At 36.6% G+C, this 21946-nt stretch overlaps 1 protein-coding gene across 1 annotated transcript in view; it reads left to right on the forward strand.

The window, feature by feature from the left end:
• Positions 1–21034, forward strand: part of LOC107751335 (disintegrin and metalloproteinase domain-containing protein 19-like) — a 24844-nt gene extending 3810 nt beyond the window's left edge. The window contains exons 4-23 of the mRNA XM_016567024.1: positions 8068–8146; positions 8456–8532; positions 9826–10030; positions 11065–11130; positions 11744–11815; positions 11902–12068; positions 12756–12840; positions 12925–13064; positions 13194–13371; positions 13477–13566; positions 14721–14916; positions 15377–15482; positions 17193–17406; positions 17507–17584; positions 18434–18542; positions 18631–18772; positions 18880–18967; positions 19969–20193; positions 20655–20746; positions 20861–21034. Coding sequence (XP_016422510.1) covers positions 8068–8146; positions 8456–8532; positions 9826–10030; positions 11065–11130; positions 11744–11815; positions 11902–12068; positions 12756–12840; positions 12925–13064; positions 13194–13371; positions 13477–13566; positions 14721–14916; positions 15377–15482; positions 17193–17406; positions 17507–17584; positions 18434–18542; positions 18631–18772; positions 18880–18967; positions 19969–20193; positions 20655–20746; positions 20861–20891 — 2440 coding nt within the window. The 3' untranslated portion in view covers positions 20892–21034. The remainder of the gene's footprint in view (positions 1–8067; positions 8147–8455; positions 8533–9825; positions 10031–11064; positions 11131–11743; positions 11816–11901; positions 12069–12755; positions 12841–12924; positions 13065–13193; positions 13372–13476; positions 13567–14720; positions 14917–15376; positions 15483–17192; positions 17407–17506; positions 17585–18433; positions 18543–18630; positions 18773–18879; positions 18968–19968; positions 20194–20654; positions 20747–20860) is intronic.
• The last annotated feature ends 912 nt before the right edge of the window (positions 21035–21946 follow it).

A 21946-nucleotide genomic window follows, 5' to 3' on the forward strand; every position in this document is an offset into this window, starting at 1 on the left:
ATTGTGTGACGTGATAGTATGTCCCAAAGCTTGCCTACTCTTCTACTACACACTCAAAGTTGTAGTATAAGTAGACACACTGGCCCTGCGGTCCATTCGGAAGGGCTCAAACTGTTTCTTGAAGTGCCCTTCTGCGTCATCATCACGTGCCCACACGGAGGCGCCGTCATCATACAAACAATCTGCGCAAAGGATCATGGGAGGCCGAAGTGTCCATCAGTTGTTCATTCCGAAGGGCCCTTTGAAGTGGCCAGTTTTGAGCACTTCGGTTTGGAACGACCCTTCAATATGGCGGCCATGATTGTTTTGGCGATATATCCCGTTTGGAACGCACCGGCATTAAAAAAAAACGGCCTCTGGTCTCCTTTCCCACGTACTGCCAGACCGGAAGCGTTAGCTTTAGCTGTTACGCTTTTTCAGCTAATGGTTGCAGGCTTGCCTTCTAGTGGCTTTGATCTAGCCTTAACCCAGCGCCAGTCTGATGCCGGAAGTGGGTGGAGTAGCAGTATCAGTTCGGAAGTGGGCAGAGTTCATGTAAACTAATAATGGCGGAAGACACGTAAGAAGTTAATCATGGCATACGAAGAGAGCTCAGTCAAAAGTTAATGAAAACGGAAAAAACTACCATGCCTCAGAGGTTTTGTGGAAGAGCTGTGGTATCTGAAATTAAACAAGGAAGACCAGGAAAAGGCCCTTCTTCAACTTGATCAGGCGGAAATGAATGATGAGAGACAACTGGCCAAAGAGCCTTTCATGTTTCGTTTCCAATTCAAGGAAGATATAGAATTTTTTCTTTACAAGTGTCAGGACAAAAGGCACCTCGATATTAACTCCATGTTTATGGAGTTTTGATTTATTTTAGTTTTAATGTTATTTTTGAGAATTATTGTTAAATGTCTGCCTGCATAACTTGTATTCAATTTATTTTCTGTGGATCGATTTTGTTTTATTTATTTTCTTTAGTTTGATTTTTTATTTTTAATTAGTTGTATTTATTTGGAGCAGGTACATCTAGTGTGTGATGCTTTTGCTATTTAAGAGGAAAAAACACATTTTATTTAAATTAATAATTTTGGGGGGTTTTTCACTCCACTATAGAATTGGTTTTCTATGTTCTATGAAAAAAGTGGTTAGTTGTGAAATGTTGGAGTACTAAAAATGCTCTTTCAATTAAATCAAATGTTTTAAATTTTTTAAAAAGATTTGTGTTCAATTTATATTGTTAATAATTTGACAACAAAACAAGTGAATAATAAACTATAATTTTAACAAAAAAAACCTATTAACAATTGTCTATAGTAGTATAATGTCTTTTGTTAGTAGGACAGCATAATTCTTATCTTTTATATTATTTCATACAAATACACACACACACACACACACACACACACACTTATATTTATATATATATTTTCTCCTATTTTCTGTATTGTGTGAATGTTGGACAGACTTGTTACGGAAAACTCAGGAAAACATTGGACAACAGCCTTTGACTGATTTAATCTGTCTCAAAATTGCTGGTCTGACTCTGAGCAAGGGCATAATGGATAAAATGGCCACAGTGAATAATGGCAAATGATTGGCCCCTGTGAGTCAGATGTCGGACGGTTGGAAACAAATTTTCTGTCTCATCAAACTGTCCATTTTAAATCAAATAGCAAATTTGACAAGCTCCACTGAATTTTGTTACGAGGAAAAGTAAATCTGTAAAGGAAAAATGGTTCCTGAGAATTATATACAAATCCTTATTTTGTGCTTATATATAGGAATGCCTAGTAAGGCAACACTTGCTCCGCCCACTTCCGCTGTTGTCCTCACACTGCTATGACGTATGGTTCTGCGGTTATAATATTGTGAATTGACAGGGTGGCGACGTGGAGTAATTGTTCTCCAAACTATCAGAAAGTAGCGATGAGAGGAAGTAGTTTGCCGAGACGTTTGCTAAACAATCGTTTTGTGAGAAGTTTATGAATAAATGGATTTCTTCACATATACTGTAAACTGATAAGGTTGTGGGTCATTTTGGAGGACACGTGTAAATATTTTTGAGTAGGCTACACACTACTTAAACCCACAAGAATCAAAGATTGGAGTTATTGGATATTAAAAACATACTTTCAATTTAATTTAAGTTACCTGTATTTTTTTTGAGTTATTACTTAATCAAAACAACCCAACTGCAGTTTGATTGATATTACTTGGAATGCACAAAATTTTATTTGAAAAAATAAAAAATAAAACATGATTTATGAAAATTTATAAAAACAGAGTTATCTGTTTTTGCAAATGAACTCTTCATATGTATAACACAATTTTTTATTACAATACTGATACAAACACTGATGAATGGTACACCACAAAAAAATCTTCAGCTTTTGGTTTTATTGTTCATCAAAAAAAGACAACTTTGAGCAAATAGTGTTAAATGCTATTTAAATAAATTCTAATTTTAAAATTAAAATTTTAGATAAACTTTCTAATTTGAATAAACTTTATATACAACAAAATACACTTTACATGAAATAAATATAACAAGTTTTTTATTTTTATTTTTTGTATTTCCTACAGGACAGGTGAAAGGAAGAGGTATGCAATGCATAATAAAAACAGAAGTTTCTAAGCATTTGTACACATCTAATTTTTTTTTTTTTTTGCATTCAGAATAGGTCCAGATAGATTTGAGCCTATAGGGATGCCTACATTGGATGGCCAATTTGCCAATTTCACATGTATTTTGTGTATTTTCAAAATACAAAATACTGTATTTTTTTCCACACATTATTTTGAACATTTTCATGTATTTATGCCCATCTCTGGCTGTCAGTGATGTAAATGTTAAAGATTTTCTGCAATAACAGTATGAAACTGAATCTCTGTGCTTTCTGCCTTCTTGTTTAGTTGTACGTCTTGTTTGCTCCATTTAAAAGTGAGTGCTCATGCATAGAATATCAAAAAGCAGCTGTGAATCTCCAGGCATCTGTAGTCAGTGGCTGTCATCCAGGATAGATCCATCACAGTCTGAAGGAGAACGCTTTTGTGTGTGTGTGTGTGCTGGCGGCCTCTCCAGGCTTTTATTCTAATGAATGTTTGGTGGTGATTGGGTGTAGATCCAGGCAGGCACTGCTGATTCAGGTTTTCTGAAGGTGGCGAGACTGGGGTAGCTTGACTTGAAGGTCAGTGGAGAGATATTATTTAGGGCTTAAGTTTTCTGAAGTAGCAGGTAACCCCACAACCCAAATGATTCTCTGTAGTCCCCATTCCCTTTTGCACTTATATACATTAGGATAATTCATGACAGACTTAAGACTATGTCTGCTGACCTGCCAGTGAAGTTTCTTTCACTCTATCCCTCTGTCTGTTTTCTCTCTCCGGAGGGCTGACAGATCTCAGAGGAAACATTAGTCTCGGGTCTGAGGCCATGTCCTCCCTAATAGTTTCATTCAAAATGCTGGCTTGTGTCATCAGAATGATATAATCAGAGGATTATTAGGTCACTAGTGGTGATTTATTTCAAGTCAACCTGAAATTTCATTCACAACCATTTTGCTTTTATTGTGTGACATATTTTTGAATCAAGTAGAGATTATTTAATGCAGGACTTGGTTTTACCATCTGGAGTTGATTGGATCATAAAAAAATGGGTGTTAGGTAGAAAACTGGAGTCAGGCGGTTGACTGTTTGGCTTATTTTGAAGAAATATTACAAAGACAAACATTTTAGCACCGATAAGTCATTCACAATAAGTCCAGGAATGTGTATTAACCATGTAAAGCCTAACATAATAGTCAGGAAAGACCAATTTTTTAAATGGAACATTTAGTTTGCATATGTGTTTTTTTGTTGAGTATCATATTTGATACTTCAGGCTTTTATAGTCCATATTGTGATATAGTAATACAGAGAATCATACTTGAGGAGAAAGTTTTAATCAGAGGCCCGAAATGGAGCAAAATGTTGCAATTTACTGCAGTTGCTGATATTTATATGGCCAAAAATTGAGATAAAATTGATAGATTGTAATGTAAATTAAATGCAAAACATATAATGAAATGCAATACAATGAGGACTGTGAGATGAATGTTAATAAATGTTCCTCAAAATCATGATGACACATTATTTGATACTCACACTTTAACTTTTTTTTTTAAATTATATATGGATAATCAAGTAAACCTAAGTTGCTTCAGTCTAACCAACAAAAGTTAACTAACAAAATAAAAGTTATTCTTACGTTTATTTTATAAAGATCGGTATGGATTATACAGCAAAAAAAAAAAAAAAATGTGTACCATGACCTTAAGGGGGACGTTTTTAGAATTTCACTAAAAGGCCGTTTACTTGCTAAGAAAGTATAAACTATCAATCAGGCAGTAGAAAGATTTGATCATGTTCATAATTTAGAGGGTTCAGAAATTAGCTTATCAAATATGATACAGTTTTTATAGGGATAAGAAAGTAAATATGGTCAATATTGAATTTATGTTGAGTTTAATGTGTGTGTTCTGCATTCTGTTGCTTTTCTTTATTTTCTTATACATACATTGGCTTCTTTGACTTTCAGATGACCGTCTGGGAGGCTGACTGGCTGTCAGTTAGAGGGCAGAGCACTTGGACAGGCTTTTAGGCTCTTATACGCTCTTGAACAGGGCAATAAAAGCCCCTCCATCATGGCGATGGCCGAGGCAATGCCCTCAATTACATCACCCTCCCCTCCAGCCCATCTCCTCTCCTCTGTTCGCCCTTTCCAATTATTCTCTGTCTGTTTGTGATGTCCCTATTTCATCTTTCTCTCTCCCTCCTCCCTCGCCCTCCTTCTAGAATGATGTCATTTGATATGAGGAGAAAATGTGGCCTACTGACCCTTGAGATGCATCTCGTCTATGCTGAAATTAGTTCTTTGTTTCAGCTGCTGCCAGACAGCCGTGTTTCAAACACACAGCTCTTCATCACTGCATCTGTCGGGCCCCGTGCCAGCCCTTTTAGTGCTCTGTGGGTTGAAAATCATTCCTATCCATTTTACATCTTTGTCCTTTTAATATATGAATATTTTTTTCCTATATTATACAGAGGGAGGGAGAAAGAAAGATTATTTTTTAACATTTTCAATGTAAAGTTTATTTGCAACAAACTTGCAGTTATGCAGCCAATTTGAGCTAAGGCATTTGACAAAAAGCTAATTTGCATGCAATCCTGTTCAATTTTCACCAAGAGTTCACCACAGGGATTTTTCAGAACACTATCCTTTTCTCCTTTTCAGAGCTCATACTCTGAGGAAAAACACACCTCAATTTTATTCAGAGGTCTAAAATGATTAAAAATATGCGATTTAGTGCAGGTTCTTATATTTATATGGTCAAAAGGTAAGATGAAATTCTGATAGCTTGTAATGTCAATCAAATGAGATATTTATAACAGCAGACTACTTACATAAAATGCATATAAATATCACGTATCGCTCTATATCTCCCAATAACATGTCTTAAATATTTAAATGCTTAGTTTTAGGATCAAAGCTGTGTATTTATTGTGGGGGTAAAATAATGCAATGCAATATAATAATGATTAAGAGATAATAAATAAACATTGCTTAAAAGCCTGATGTATCATATTTGATACTCACATTTTGACATGTTTTTTTCTAAAATTGATGGAATATGAATAAAATATGGATAATCAAGTAAGCCTAAGTTAAGTCCACTAAGTGTTCATCTTTACATATTACTAACAATATAACATTAATTCTTATGTTTACTTTATAAAAATAAAGATTTCACAGCAAAATGACAATATGCTAAATAAACCCCTTTGTCATAGGGATTTTTTTTTTTTTTGTAGTAAAGATAATGTGAAATGCAGTTTAATTGCCAGTAAGAAATATTAATGTGTGGTCACGACTATTGGCAAGTTGGGAAAACAGTTATTCAACGGCTCCTTGTACAGTTAGTCTAGTTAGATTGGACCACATTCAAACTCTCTGCAGGGTCTATTTTTGCCAGCATTTGTTTTATAGGTGTCTTTCTGTAAGTGTTTGTTATCGTGTAGCTAAAACAACTGCCAAGGTGCCAGTAAAAGTATCAGTAAAATTCCTACCATCTCTTTTTCACTCACTCTATTTTTCCAGAGCCTAAGGGGACTTATAGCGTCATGCTCAGCCAGAGTCAGTTTATTGTTAATTTATGAGTCTTCTTGTTGGCCCAGTGGCTGGGCTCAATATAGCATCACATATTGGGTCATTGGGCGGCAGTGTGTCAGATTAAGTGCAAGCCTTGTTTTAGTTCCCTCTTACTGCTCAGCAGAGGGTTGGATCAACAGGGGTGCATTGTTTGAGATGGTATTAGATACACTCAAGAACCCCTCTGGCCTACTGCCCCAAATTTGTGTTTTTGTGTTTTTCCACACTCATGGACTGTTTTTGGAAGTGGAATGACCTGGTTGGTGTTCAATGTCAAATGAAACGTTCTGACATAGCAAATTATACGCCTTCATCATTTGTCTGTCAAAAACTAAGTGTGCCTCCAGTAGATGTTGTCTCAGTTTGTCATTGTCTGTTAAAAAGGTGGTCACTGCACACTTTTCTTTTCAAAATGAAGACTGTTCATTAAAAGACACCTTCTTCAGTTCCCATACTTGACTAGATGTCAGTGCTAACACATTTGATTACAGGGTGAAAAATGTTCATGCATAAGTGCTTATTGTTGAATTGGTGGAATATCTGTCGCTTTGCTCTCAAGCCTAAGGAGCTCATGCTTGCAAATATTTGAAGTTAAAATCAAACAGGAGAGGCATTTATTTAGTAAATATCAATCATTTAGTATTACATTAGTATTAGAATTGGGCCTGTTTCCTCTCATACTCCACCCAAAAATGAAAAGTTTTGCACGGATGTTTCTTAAGAAAAAAATCTAGTTGATTTGTATGTAATTATAAAAACTCAAGAAATACAATGTTCAAATCAGTACTACTGATATATTAGCTTCTATCCAGAATTGACTTCATATTAGCATTAAGGGATTTAAACTGTTAAAATGTATGTTGATGCTGTGACATATGGTTATACGACCTTAAAGGACCCTGTGTGATAGTATTTCTACTTGTAACATGTATTTATTTTAAAGACCCAATGTATATCAGAAGGGTGTATGACCAGTATGTTTCTGAGGGCCTCTTTGCACTCATGTCCATGGTACTTTTTCTCCCTGGCAGAGATCCAGGGTCCTGCAGGGCCTGTGCAGACTTGTGCTGCCTGGTGGGTGTTCCTGCGTGGGGGTGATGGAGGTTGCGGTCCAGTAGGTCTGGACTGTGTCCAGCAAGTGTTGTTGGGCCAACTAATTTAAACAAAGAGGGACAGACACTTGAGATGTATGTGTTTGCGTGTGTAAAAGAGAGAGGGAGACAGAATGAGACCACAATGTGCGGTTAGGTTTATACACTCAATTAGACTAAAATTGTCTCATCAAATATACTTTTAGTGGAACACTGTTTCAGTTCCCATTTTGTTGCAGGTGTTCATAATGCTTCATTTCTTTTCTTAAAGTATACACAGTACCGTGTCTTCAAAGTATATAGTATATATTGATAAGACAAGGTCTGAGTGTTATTTCCAGTCAATGTGAAAATCGTTTGTTAGACTTGTTAGAGGAAATTAAATATGTAGGGTCAGTTTAGCACTTAGTGGTCCTGTTTCAACCTTTGAGGAGAAATAAAAGTATATAAGCACAGTGAACAGACTGTCTATCAGACTGTAAACCCACTTACTGAGTATCTGTGATTCTCAAAGCATTCAGCCACTTTAGATGAATCTTTAATGAGCTCAAGGCCATTAAAGGAAAGAGACTTCACACTGTCAGCCATTTTCTGTGTAGAAATCCTCTCGGTTTCTACATAACCTACATCTGATGAGGAGCAAATCCTGATTCATGTGTGACTCCAGAGGAGGAATGGAAACAAGTTGGAAGTGTTTATGTCATTCCTTTATGGACGTGATGGAAGTTGTCTGGTTATACAGCTGTGCGCTGGTTAAATGTATAACGGAATGATTTTGTCTTTTTTTGCATGTTCTTGTGTAAGGGAGCTGTTCTCCTCTGAATATCAGGAGATATGGTACAATCCGAATGGAGGCCGTCAGTTTTCCAGGCCTTCCAACAGGGTGAGTGCAGGAGCCGTTCCACAATCATTTACTTCTAAATTACACATGAATAACTCATATTGTCATGGTAATCTTATGATAAACTGTGTTGTTGCAGTAAACTAATAGGCTCTAAAATAAAAAGTAATTTGTTTTGCTTCACCTTTATCAGTGTTTAAAATGATTCCGTATGTGTGATGTTAATGTTGTGAAAGTAATTCTAGATTATATAAAGCAATAAGAAATCCATTACGCATCATTACTTTTTTAAAAATTCAGAACAAGTTTCCTCCTTTCCTCTGATGTTATATTAAGTTGTTTTGGTTTCAGGATCACTGTTATTATCATGGGTCAGTCAAAGGGATCCAGGGGTCAGGTGTGGTCTTCAGCACCTGTGCTGGACTCAGGTAAGGACTACAGGAGATCTGCATACTATACATGCGTATTATGTGAAATTTTCTTTTTTTAAATTTTTTTTTATATTGCATGTTCAATAGATCAAAGTAATATTTTAGAGTGACAAAAGGGTTACAATGGCATATGTGGGGAGTTTGAGAAGTCATTTTTAAAATCTTTTTTAAATTATTTTTGCAATTCCTCTTGGTGCCACTAGTGGTTCAGAAATCACACATTCCACATTTAAAAATTATGATAACTCATACTGTGAGCTATAGCTTCATTTTCTGATTTATACATGATACTCTTCAAAAGAAGTGTCCTAAAAATACAATACATTTATTTCTTATTTATTTTATTTGTATTTCTTATATTTATTGCATTTTATTTTATTCCAATTTTATTTTCTTTTGTTTATCAGATTTACATTTTATAGTGAAGCATTATCATGCAGAACCGTGTCCTGGTTAGTATTTGGGACTTTCACAAAACCATTTTAGTTCTATTTCCAAAACTGTCAGACTCTTAAAAACTTCAGCTTTAGTGACATGACTTTGCAGCATGAGGACATGTTTTCGTTGTGCAAAGGTTCTAGTTTATTAGCCCAGGATGAAAAGTGAAAAGCAGTTTATAGTGTATACACACACACTTCCAGATGATTTTCACAGCTGTGGTGTATGATTCCACTGAATGAGAACAATGAAAGCTTTTTTTCTAGTGTTTTATGTATCATAGACATGTCAACATGCAAGCATGTTTGTAGTTGACATTCAAAAATCTGGTTAACATCATTAAGCGTTCTGCAACTTTGTAGGACACTCGTTTCTACAGAAAGAAGCAACATTTATAGACAAGTAGCGTTCGCATAAATCTTAATCTTATTTGGTTTTGGCTTCTTGTTGTGCCTTATTATTTTGCATTTCTGCAGTGGAAGCATTTTTATTGATAGTTGGTCGTCAGTGCACATCTGTGAAGCATTGTGTGTGTAAATACACTTATGTTTGGGGAAAACTGTGATATCCAGGAAGCAAGGAAATCTGTTTTTGCTTAAATAACCTAGTTCAGCATAAACACAAGTTGGCTATCAATTCAGTTTTATTCCCTTTCTTTCTTCACCCTCCCATCCGGTATAAAGATAATTTTTATCTGTGGTGGAGCTACTCTGCTTCCTGTGCAAAACCCAGCTGAGAGGTTTCCATCCTGTCGGCCTGTTTAAATATCCATGACTCTCATTTTCCCCTTTATCAGTGAATCTCAAAGTTTAAACATCTTTGTGATTGGCATATTGTCTTCTCGATCCCCAGGGGCATGATAACAGTCAATAACAGCGTGAGCTACATGATCGCACCGCTAGCTAACCAAACACACTCTCAGGGACATGCCATATTCAACGCTCAGAGCCTGAAACTGCCAGTGGGCACCTGTGGACACTACCATGGAGACGGGAATCACTTGGAAAGCCTTCAAGAGCTGATTGATGTCATGGCAAAGCCTCAGCAGACCAATAGGGTGAGATCATGGGTAACATGGGATTCCTGTACAAGAACCCTTGAACCAAACACAAACTAGGGATCTTCTCGGATCAGTCTATGTTTTATCTTAATGTTTGCTTCACCATCAAAGAGTTCCAACAGCATTTGTCATGAATATGGTACATTTTGGTGCCCCATGGCATTTTTAAAGCATTAATTTTTTTGTTTTTGTTTTGATAAACTTAAAATTAATCTAGCGTAAAAACTAGATAGTTATAGAAACAATAAATGTCTGTATACCACTTTTAATGATACATTTGGCCTGTCAACACAGAGGTCTTGACCTTCTATATCCAACAATTGAAATCAAAATGTATTCATTTAACTGCATCCAGAAAAAATATATTTACATTTTTAAATATATTTCAAAAACAGATTTTTTTTTTTTTTAATTTGCCAAAAATGAAATACTATTGTTAATTTCAAAAATATATTTCTATAAGCTGCGCTATTTACATTAGCATATATTTGAAATATATTTTGGCCAGATAATTTTTGTTTAATGTTTTTTGCTAGAAGATTGCAAAAATCAGGTTTTGAATTGTATTTACTCACATTTTGTTTACAGTGTTGCAAAAATGTATAGGAAATGAATATAAAATATTATAATACTTAGTTTAACCTCCTAAAGTTGACAGTAGACATTTCCTGGTTAAGCACCTTCTTTCACTGATGATTTGTTTTTTTTTGTTTTTAAAAGGTGGGGGGGAAAAAAGAGTTCAGGCCCTATTTTGTATTCATGGAAAGTACCAGATAATAAAATTGTTATTTAAATAAATGTGAAGAGCTGACTAAAGTGGTACTAAACCAAGGACACATTGTTCTTGCGTTGGCATACATGAATAGAGTGTCTGTCCCTATCCGAAGACACAGGATGTCCCCCAGTTCCAATTAGTCGTGTCTCACAGTATTTAAATTCATAAACTTTTTTGAGGCAGTGACTCAGCACTTCTTCTGTAGTATATCAAATTAGCCTATGCTCAGCCATATCTTTTCTATCTCTTCCTACAGGAAAGAAGGGATGTCAGCAGTAGCATGAAATACGTGGAGCTCATGGTGGTGGCTGACCATGCAGAGGTAAAATCATTTAACTTCAGGTATCTGCTGAAAAGCAATGGTTTCTTGGGGAGCTTCGAGAGATGACAGTGATTCTTGTCTTATTCACCTTAATGTAGATTTACTCAAACAGACAGATAAAAATACAGAAACACCATGTTTAAATTGTTCTATCAGTAAACTATTTCAAACTGCTTGGTTAGCATAAGAGGCTTCTTTCAAAGAAAGGTGATTACTAGGTGGTGGTTTTTTGGCCCTAATCAAATGGCTCTTTAGCAAACACTGCTAATAATAATCTCAGTATTTATTTCTGTGATTAAAGCATTCAGACAGTTTGTTCTTGGGTTTTAATCAGCATTTTTTTGTAGGACATACTTATCACATAAATCATCACAATTGTAAGCCGGGTGGTTGCTTTGGATAAAAGTGTCTGGTAAATGACAATGACAGTTACCTGACAGCTCTGGAGCTTCAGATCTTGTCTGTTTGTTGACTCACTCCACTGTACCTCTGCAGATAAGGCTTGTTTCCTGTCATGACTCAGAATAGCTGACCTGTAATCACCACCTACATGACACAGTTAATTTCAGCCATCTAAGGTCAAAGATGCATCCTAATAGGTTCTCTTTTTCAGTTTGTGAAGCACGGTCGGGACCTTGAAAGAACCAAAACAAAGCTGCTTGAAGCAGCTAACTTTGTGGATAAGGTGAGAATGCTGTGAATCGTACTATTAAACACACTTTTTATCATTTACGTGCTTCTGGACTCAAATATATTATTTGATGTTCCCAGTATTACAAATCACTAAACATCCGTGTGGCTCTGATCCGGTTGGAGATCTGGAATGATCAAGACAAGATCACTGTGACCAACAACCCCTACAGCACCCTGGGTGCATTTCTGGCCTGGAGGAGGAAACAGCTGCCACAGCTGCCCAATGACAACGCTCAGCTAGTAACGTCAGTCTCACTGTAGCTCCTCCCACCTCACTAACATATCATCAGATAATAACAATCACTGATAATGATCTTCTTTTAAAAGGGGAGTTTTAAAATTCTGTCATCATTTATGTACTCTCATGACGTTCCAAAACTGAATGAAATTTGGCAAAATTTTACAGTCCACCATCCATTGTCAAGTGTAGCAATACATGAAGCTTTCTGTTGGTCAAACCGGTGAATTCAGAAGTAAAAACTTCGAAATCTGTGTGTGGAAATCTTTTGCCCTCACAACTTGAGAATATGAATCACTTGGATTCCTATAGAAATGACTGGATATTGCAGACTAAAATTCGCTGAACAACGTAAAGTGACCGCACTTTACGTTTTATTCTGCAGAACCCAAAAGGAGAAGTTTTAAAAACACGAAAGTTGCAAAAAGGACATACAAGTAGTCCATAATGCTCTATAATCCAAATCTCCTCAAGCGATATGATAGAGTTGTGTGAGAAACAGATATGTAATGGTGTTTCCTCTCCCTTTGTGTTCCACATGGGTTTGGAAGGAAATGTGAGTGAGTAAATGACACAATTTTCATTTTTGGGTGAACTATCCTTTTAAATGATTATATCTGTTCAGCTAGGCAGTGCATTTGGTTCCTCCATGGTTTTATTGGAATTTCACCAGTTGTTTTTGTTGTGTTTGTAGGGGTGTGTCGTTTCAGGGCACCATCATTGGTCTGGCTCCCCTTAAAGCCATGTGTTCTGAATACCAGTCTGGTGGAGTCAATTCGGTAAATTTACCTCCAGCATTATTCCATTGAGTTTTTATAGCCGTGTGCACTCAGTTTTTGTTTCGTCTGCCTCTCTCTCTGTAGGACCACTCTAACAGTGCTGTGGGTGTCGCTGCCACCATGGCTCATGAGATGGGGCATAACTTTGGTATGAGCCACGATAGTCCAGGCTGCTGTCTCGCTCAGCCTGAGGATGGAGGCTGCATTATGGCTGCTGCCACAGGGTGAGAACCAAAGAAAAAGATGCTATATAATTTCAAGCCTGCATAACTTTAGTAAATGATGACAGATTTTCCATTTTTGGTGAACCGTCACTTTAAAATCAACTCTGCATAAAAGTCAATGTTCTTCAGGGATCCATTCCCTCGTGTCTTCAACCCCTGCAATCAGAAAGAGCTGAAGCGTTACCTGAGCTCTGGCGGGGGGAAGTGTTTGTTCAACCCTCCCAACACCAGGGTCATGTACGGGGGCCAGCGTTGTGGAAACGGATACCTGGAGGAAGGAGAAGAGTGTGATTGTGGAGAAGTGGAGGTCAGGAGAGAGTTTCATTGCTTCCCGTCTCATTTACTCCCACGCTGTGATTCTGATTGATCTTTGACTCTCACATTTTCCGATTCTGTTTCCTTTACTTCAAAGGAGTGCTCAAGTCCCTGTTGTAATGCCAACAACTGCACGCTGAAGATCGGAGCCGAGTGCGCACATGGAGTTTGCTGTCATGAGTGCAAGGTGAATCCCTGCCAGACTCATCTCACGCTCTCTCTATGCCCTTTCCTGTGGTGCAGCATCAGAAAAACTGAGTAATGAAATGAAAATTAAAGACTTCAGTGTGAATTTCTGAATGTGATTTTTAAAGGGGACATCGGATGCAAAATTCACTTTTACATGGTGTTTGCATATAAGTGTAGGCACAACCACCCTACAGTGATAAAACTCCATTCACTCCTTTTTTTAATCCCCAAAAAACCTAAAGAAAAGTAAACATAAGAGTCTTTATTTTGTCCCAACATCAGAGCCACTGAAGACGCAGTGGATTAGTTTTATTTTTAATGGTAAGGTGTCACTGAATACACAAGAGAGGGGCGGGGTGAGCAGTAGCTCATTATCATTTAAAGACGCATGCACACAAACTAGTCGCTGTAAACAGAGCTGTTTCTGACCCGGTAAAAAGGGTGTTGTTTTACATGACCATTGAGGAATTTTAAACAAAGTATGTTACAGACATTTCATGAAGACCCTAAAGGTCTTTCCTCATACCAACTTGTGGAAAATGGGCATCTGATGTCCCCTTTAAAGTGTTGAATATAATTAAATAAGTAAATAAGCAAGCAAACAAACAAACAAAAATGATTTTTAGTGTGAATTTAAAGTTTTGGTGACTTTAAATGGTATGAACGAATGAATAAACAAACAAACAAATAAACAGAAAATTATTTATGAATGTAATTTTTAAGTGTTGCTTTAAACGGTGTGTAAAAATAAATAAAATACACTTGGTTTTGTGGTGAGTTTAATAAGCAAATAAATAAGCAAACAAACAAACTAACAAATAAGGGATTTTCTAAAAAGCTTCGGTGACTTAAAATGGAAAGAAAAATGTAATATTAAAGTTTTTAAAGTAATTCTTTTATCCTTAATTATTATGTCAACTAATACAACAAAGCATTTATACTCAGGATGTGAAATCTGCAAAATGTTTTGCAATTAAATTGTTATAATAATATTATTATTATTATTTAAAATGTAGACAGGCTTTTTAGGGTATTTTTGCTCTCAAATGTCTATTGCTGAAAGTGTATTTCTCTGGCTCTATTTTAAGAAAAACGCGTTGTATTGTAAATGTATACAGTTTGGTCAGTTTGTTTTCTCACACTCTTAACTAGCTGAAGAGTCCAGGAGTGATGTGCCGTCCACCTTCAGGCTCCTGTGACCTGCCTGAGTACTGTGATGGGAAATCAGAGTCCTGTCCTGCTAACTTTTACTTGGTGGATGGCAGCAGTTGCGCGGGTGGCAGTGCCTACTGTTACACAGGAATTTGTCTGACGCTGGAGCAGCAGTGCCTCTCTCTCTGGGGCAAAGGTCTGTGTCTGCTAAAGTCTGCTAAAAGTCCCACAGTTTAAAAGTAACACCATAAAATCAAGCAAAAATCTGTGAGTCATGGTTTCTACTAAAATAGCAGCACAACATTGATGAAAATAAATGTTTTTTGAACAGTAAATGATTTCTGAAGGATCATGTGACACTGAAGACTGAAGTAATGATGCTGAAGATTCAGCTTTGTCATCACAGGAATAAATTACATCTTATTTAATTTTCCAGTGGCAGTGTACTGTAGTTTACTGTAAGGCAGATACTGTGCTTGGCTGTGATCTTAGTATCTGAATGCGAGGCCATCTGCTCATCAGAGAAAGCCTTTGAGTCCAGCTGAGTTATATTACATAATATAACTTACGCACAACCATTAACTTGAGACGTGAGTATGTGTGTCTCTTCTGTTCTATTTCTGCTGTAAAGCTAATTTTCTGTCTCTATGTCTTAGATGCCCGTCCTGCTCCCGATCTTTGCTTTACTGAGGTAAATAAAGCAGGTGATCCCTATGGAAACTGTGGCAGTTTCATGGGTACATACAAGAAATGCACTGAAAGGTGAGTTGCATTTAATTATAGTAGCACTACCGGTCAAAAGTTTGGAATAATTACGTTTTTTTAATGTTCTTGAAAGAAGTCTCTTTTTCTCGCTAGGGCTGCATTTATCTGATCGAAATTGCATTAAAATAATAATTTTTGAAATATTAATATAATTTCAAAAAACTCTTTTCGATTGTAATATATTTTAAAATGTAATGTATTCCTGTGATGCAAAGCTGAATTTTCAGCATCATTACTCCAGTCTTCAGTGTCACATGATCCTTCAGATATCATGAAACATTTCTTATTAGTGTCATTGTTGAAAATATTTTGAAGTTTTTGCTGCTTAATATTTTTGTGGAAACGGTGATACAATACCATTCATACGTTTGGGGTAAGAAAGATTTTTTAAAAGAAAGAAAAAGAAATTGATATGTGTTACGTATCCGGTCCATGAACTTCCGTCTGCTAGCCACTTGTAAACATTCTATTTATCAAAAAATCCTGAAAAAAATATTAGGCAACAAAAGCTGTATTCAACATTGATAAGAAGAACTATTATTAAAGGGGTCATATGATGCTATTTTAAAGATCATTATTTTGTGTATTTGGTGTAACAGAATATGTTGACATGCTTTAATGTTCAAAAAACATATTATTTTTCAAATACTGTACATTATTGTAGGTCCTCTATGCCCCGCCTCTCTCAAACACCTCAGCCCCCTCCTTTGACAAGCGCAGTCTGCTCTGATTGGCCAGTTGACCCAGTGCATTGTGATTGGCCGAACACCACAAGCACGCGTCGGAAATGTAACGCCCCTTACCATAATCGCGAGCTTCAGCTTTCAAAGTAAATATCAAGACAGTTAATAATGTCGTTATTTTTACCATCAGTGCCCGAAAGGGAAACAGAGTCGCTCGCGTGACAGACACAGTGATGATGCTCGTATGTATTTGCAGTACACAAGCCGCGATTAAGAAAGCTGACTCCACTGTGATGTGACCCTGTCTCTCTCTCTCTCACACGCAAGCGCACACACACACAACGCAAAACTCAGCTTTTGAAAATACTTAAACTATTAAGAAAACGTACTTACAGTCGCTGATTCAGAATAAGCACCAGATTGTCATTGTCAGCCTTGTAGGCTACTCAGGTTCACAAAACTGTCGTCCATAAAATGCGTTGCACAAATTCGAACATCTGGTTTGTGCTGTTCTGTTGTAAATAAATCTTAACCAATGATTCCTCATTGCATCTACTTTCGGAAGGCCAAATAAAGTGCTTTTGCTTTCGTACAGAATCACACAGCGTCTCCCTGACATGGCTGCATCAACACTACTGCTGTTCCTGAAACCACGCCTTCTTTCTTTGCATGAACATTTGGGCGGCATTACGCAAATATTTCCACATCGTGACGAAGACGATGTGGGGGCGTGTTTGAATGAGGCATTTTAGCCCGGTCTGGATCAGCCTTCTCTTTTAGATAGAATATCTTTAATGTTTGAGCACCAAATCAGCAAATTATTTCTTTCAATTTAAATTGTAATAATATTTCACAATATTACTGTTTTTAAATCTATTTTTGATTCAATAAATGCAGCCTTGGTGAGCATTAGAGATTTCTTTGAAAAACATCAATAAATCTTAATTATTCCAAATTTTTGACCAGTAGTGTATGTCATCATCATTTGGGCCGATCAAAGACGTGCTGTTGGTTCTTTGTTTAGGAATGTTAAATGTGGGAAGATTCAGTGCATGAGCGCTGCCAGCAAGCCTTTAGAATCCAACGCCGTCGCCATAGACACCAACATCCGGAATGGTCAACAGAAGATCCTGTGTAGAGGGACACATGTGTACCAGCGCGGTCAGGGTAATGAGGACCAGAGTGACACCCTAGACCCGGGCCTGGTTCAGACTGGGACCAAATGTGGGGAGAATGCGGTAGGTACTGATAGACTGAATGGATCTAATAACATTAGATTGATTAAAGTGTATCAAGAATTTATTTCATTAACTTTTGCTTCATTTCCTATCCGAACAGATCTGTTTTGAAGGGGAATGTCGCAATGCGTCCTTCCTGCAAGCCGATGAATGCAGTTCCAAATGTCATGGCCACGGCGTAAGTCCATATTACTTATTTCTGCATAGAACTGAGTGAACTTTATTGTACATAGATGGTCATCTTATAGCTACTGTCCTGAAGCATTTCCTGTTTACATCATTTCCTCTAACAGTAAATACCATCTATAACATCAGTGGAAAAAAATCCCTCACTATTCTCGCTATTAATCACACAGGTTAATATTTATAAATATGTCTGATTCAAGTGTGGGTTGTGTCTACCTATATCACTAATTCAAGCGATGAGTTATGATTAAGAGTTTATGATTAAAATGTGGGGGGAAATGTGAGTATTTTTGGATGTGCTAAACTTACAGCAGACTTCAGTAGTGTAATCAGTTCCACTGAACACTCAGGCAGCGTGTTTTACGGTACAGAATATATTGTGGGAATAGTTTAAGGAAAATGTGTCATTTACTCACTCTCACATTGGTCCGAAACTGTATGATCTTTTAAAGAAATATTTTTGAAGACTTAAGAAGCTTTTTTTCCCCCACAGTGTCTGTCAAGGTCCTAAAAGAACAAAACAAAACAAAAAAAACACCATGAAACAAGCAAAAAAAAAAAGTACTGTAGTCCCTACATTTTGTGTGCTATATTCAGTCTACTGAAGCAATACATTGTTTTTATTAAAAATAGATGAAATTTTTAAATCATTATTTACTGAGTCTTTCCCTCTGCTGTAGCCACATCAGAGCTGATGTAATAAGTCTAATCTAATGGTCGATATTGTTCAGAGAATAACTTTGATTTTAGTCTGTTCTTTTTTTAGTAGGTTTTCATTTTTGAGTGATCTATTCCTTTAAATTGTTTTTCAAAAAAAATGTTTGTCTGTGTTTGCCGTCAGCTTTGTAATAATAACCACAACTGTCATTGTAACTCGGGTTGGGCGCCACCGTTTTGTGAGACGTTGGGTTCAGGAGGAAGTTTGGACAGTGGGCCTGTGATCGCACACAGTACGTCAACAGACACTTAATAAAAATTAGTATTTCATTGAATGTTATCTTAAATTTGCCCATTTAGTTTTTGTCTTATCTTGTGCAGGCAATCTTTATCTTGTCCTGGTTCTCCTGATCCTGTTTTTCCTTCTGGGATTGGCTGTCCTTAGTGTCGGTTGGTGCCGCTGCAAACAAAAGCTCCTTCCCACCAAAAGCCCCACCCTTCCTGCTACCCAAATATGCATCAAGTAATCGTCTAAATTCTCAACTGTGAAATGCAAACACGTACATGCAGTGATCTTCATGTATTTGGCACTACTTGCATTAGAAAATGTGTTATTTCTCTTCTTGTCAGTGTTCCAGACACCCCTGAGACTAAAAGTCACACAACAGGTCACGCCAACCCAGTGTTCCTGCCAAAGAAACCACATGCTGATGAACAGGTGTGAAGTTGTTTTGATGTCAGCGTGGGTTCGCAGTATATCCATCCAAAAGCACAGTTTCGTGCATCATTGGCTTTGTTCCGACAGCAAGCAAAAATTTCCTGTATCCAACTCAAATCCATTTAGTTGTTTGTTGTTCAAACGGCAAAAAACCTCATGGAACCAGATCCAAACTCATCCATATCATTGCTGTTATTAAATAAAACTAAAACTATTAAAAATTATTTTCATTAATTGAAATAAAGCTGAAATAAAATACAAAAATAAACAGATGAAAAAACCTATACTTAAAAAAACTTAAATGAAAAATTGGAAATGTTACACTGGCAACTAACTGAAATGAATTAGTTGAATTACTAAAACAGAAAAAGTTTTTAAAACTAATAAAAATGACCAAAGCACAAAACAAAATGACTAAAACTATAATGAAAATTAGAACTGACGATATAAAATATAAAAGCTAATTCAAAAATATTAATAAATACTATAATAGACTACAAATAATACGAAAATAACGCTGGTCCATATGTGTTTTTAAAATCAGATTTTTGGGAATGCACTTCAGTCTGAACAGGCAAGTTAGATTTCAAGTAGTTTATTCTGTCATTTTGGACACAATAGAAACAAACCAAAGCTTTGGGAAAAAACACCCAAGATACTTAAAATGTGTGAATAAAAATCTATTTCAGGGGTTGAATATCAACCCATTCTAAAAATGCAAACTGACATGAGCAGAGAGGGGGGGGGGAAATCGCTTTTCCTGGTTTCCACAATGACAGCCACTCTTATGTCTCTTGGCATTCATTCATTACTATAGCAACTGATGTAGAAATACTGAATATTGATTACTTACAAAATGGCAGTGTGGAAAATACATTTGAATTGGTGCAGCCATTGTCACTGAAAATTACCCGCATTCCACCATCCCAAGAATCCTTGTGAAATGTTTTCATTGTTATGACAAAATTCATTATTCATATTGATATATTTGCATTCTTCAGGCTAGTCCTCGAGCGAGTCCTACAGGTCCACCCAGATCCAGACATTCTGTCGTTCGACCCACTGCCAAGCCACCTCCAATCCCAGCCTACGCTGCACACAAGCAGAGTTTACAACATTCAGAGCCATCCCAGCAGTCTCCATCAGCACCTCCCAAACCAAGACCGCTACCACCCAACAGACCCCCTCCACCCTGTCCCATAACCAAACCCTCCCAGGGTGCAGAGGTGAGTGTCTTCCTCTTGTCATGTGTCCTCCTGAGCAAATGCACTTCTAGATCAGTCATGCAGTGCAATACTTCTTAACAATTAGTCTAACTGCACAATTGTAGTGGATTTTCTTAAATTTTTGGTGTGTCAAGCAGGTTATTTAATCGGCTAAATGTTCTTTCAAGTCTTTGAGTCAGTCAACTCTGACAGTACCAACATATCTTCTGCTAAACGACCATCCACCTAAAAGCATCTGGAGATATGCAGGGCTTAACTTCCCACACCTTTCCATTGTACAGTCTATCCTTGTGGGCCTGACATATTGGATTCTTAACATGCTATGCACTTACCAGAACATCGTGTGACCCAATACTTCACATCCGTCACATAATAAATTAACTGTAATAGTAATAAAATAACATAATAACGAAAATTAACTATGACTGCACATTCTAGAATATTTGTTGTGTTTCTTCCAGATGCTGCCGAATGGCCTGCCAGTGTCACCAGCCATGTTGCAGAAAGGGAAAGCCAATCTGATGCCCCCTACTGGGCCCTTCCAAAATGTCAGGTAATCAGAAGGGAGAAGTCATAGGCTGTGACATGGAACACTAGCGTAGTGTCAGTAATAATAGTTATTGTTATTAATCATTATTTGGTAATACTTGATGAGATTGTGTTTTAGGTTCCAAAGGGAAGTTTCTGGAAAGAGCTGAGTCGCAGTGAAGCTCAATGGAGCGATATATCGATCAACTCTGCACCTTTAAGATGTCCTTAAGAGTCACCAATCAAACTGCCTCACTCATAGTGATGCCCGCCTTATTGACTAGAACACAGAATGAAGGATACCTTCCAAAGTTTTTCAGGGGGTGCAGTTCTACTACTTCTGTGCCATATGTTGCATTTGCTTTTTTATGTCTATTTATTACAGAGACCTCAGAGAAAAGAAAAACAAAAAACTATGAAGTATGGCATTATAATCTAATAAGAGCATGGGTCATCTGAATGAATATCTTGCAACGAGAATATGAAATGTACATTTTTGCACGCAGTAGTAACACATTGTAAGTAAGTACATTATATACATAGAATGAACTGGAAAATGGGAGCAAATTTGTCTAGTCATGAACTAACTTGCACTGTCAGTCCAGTTTAGTTTAGTACTATGGTTAAGCTGTACTCAGGAAACAGCTCTGGAAAGGAATATCCCAAAAAATAAATAAATACATAAATTAAAAAAATAATCAAGAAGATTGTTGTCATAGCAATAATAATTCAAAAACTCATATGAATTGTATAGCACTGGGTTCTTATTTAGGTTGAATTCTGTGTAGTCATATAGTATTTATAGTATGTACTGTATAAAAAGTAAAAAAAAAAAAACGGTCTCGAAGGTTGTTTGCGATGATGCTGGACAAAAAAGGGTTCAAATTACATATGGTGCTTTCTTTTTGAATTCTTAAAGGAGAGAAACAAATATTCTCTAACTAAATTTTTAGATAACGCTTGATTAAATGTTCTGTTTAATACAGACATTAACCCAGAGAATATATTTAGGTTTAAATAACCTATAAACATGTAAATGTGTATCTTAAGTTTATTATTATTATTATTTCTTTGGTTGTCAGTCATTTGGGGAAAAAATCTCTGGACAATTCATTATAATTTCTCCTTGCATAATGTTTTCGAGATCTATGACCAATGTGGTTTTCTGTCAGATTTTTCATGTTGTAGTTAAACTGTTATTTATTCATACTGTTAAGTTTTAAAA

This window comes from Sinocyclocheilus rhinocerous, unplaced genomic scaffold (assembly GCF_001515625.1).
Source record: "Sinocyclocheilus rhinocerous isolate Xijiao unplaced genomic scaffold, SAMN03320098_v1.1 scaffold1233, whole genome shotgun sequence".
NCBI lineage: Eukaryota > Metazoa > Chordata > Actinopteri > Cypriniformes > Cyprinidae > Sinocyclocheilus > Sinocyclocheilus rhinocerous.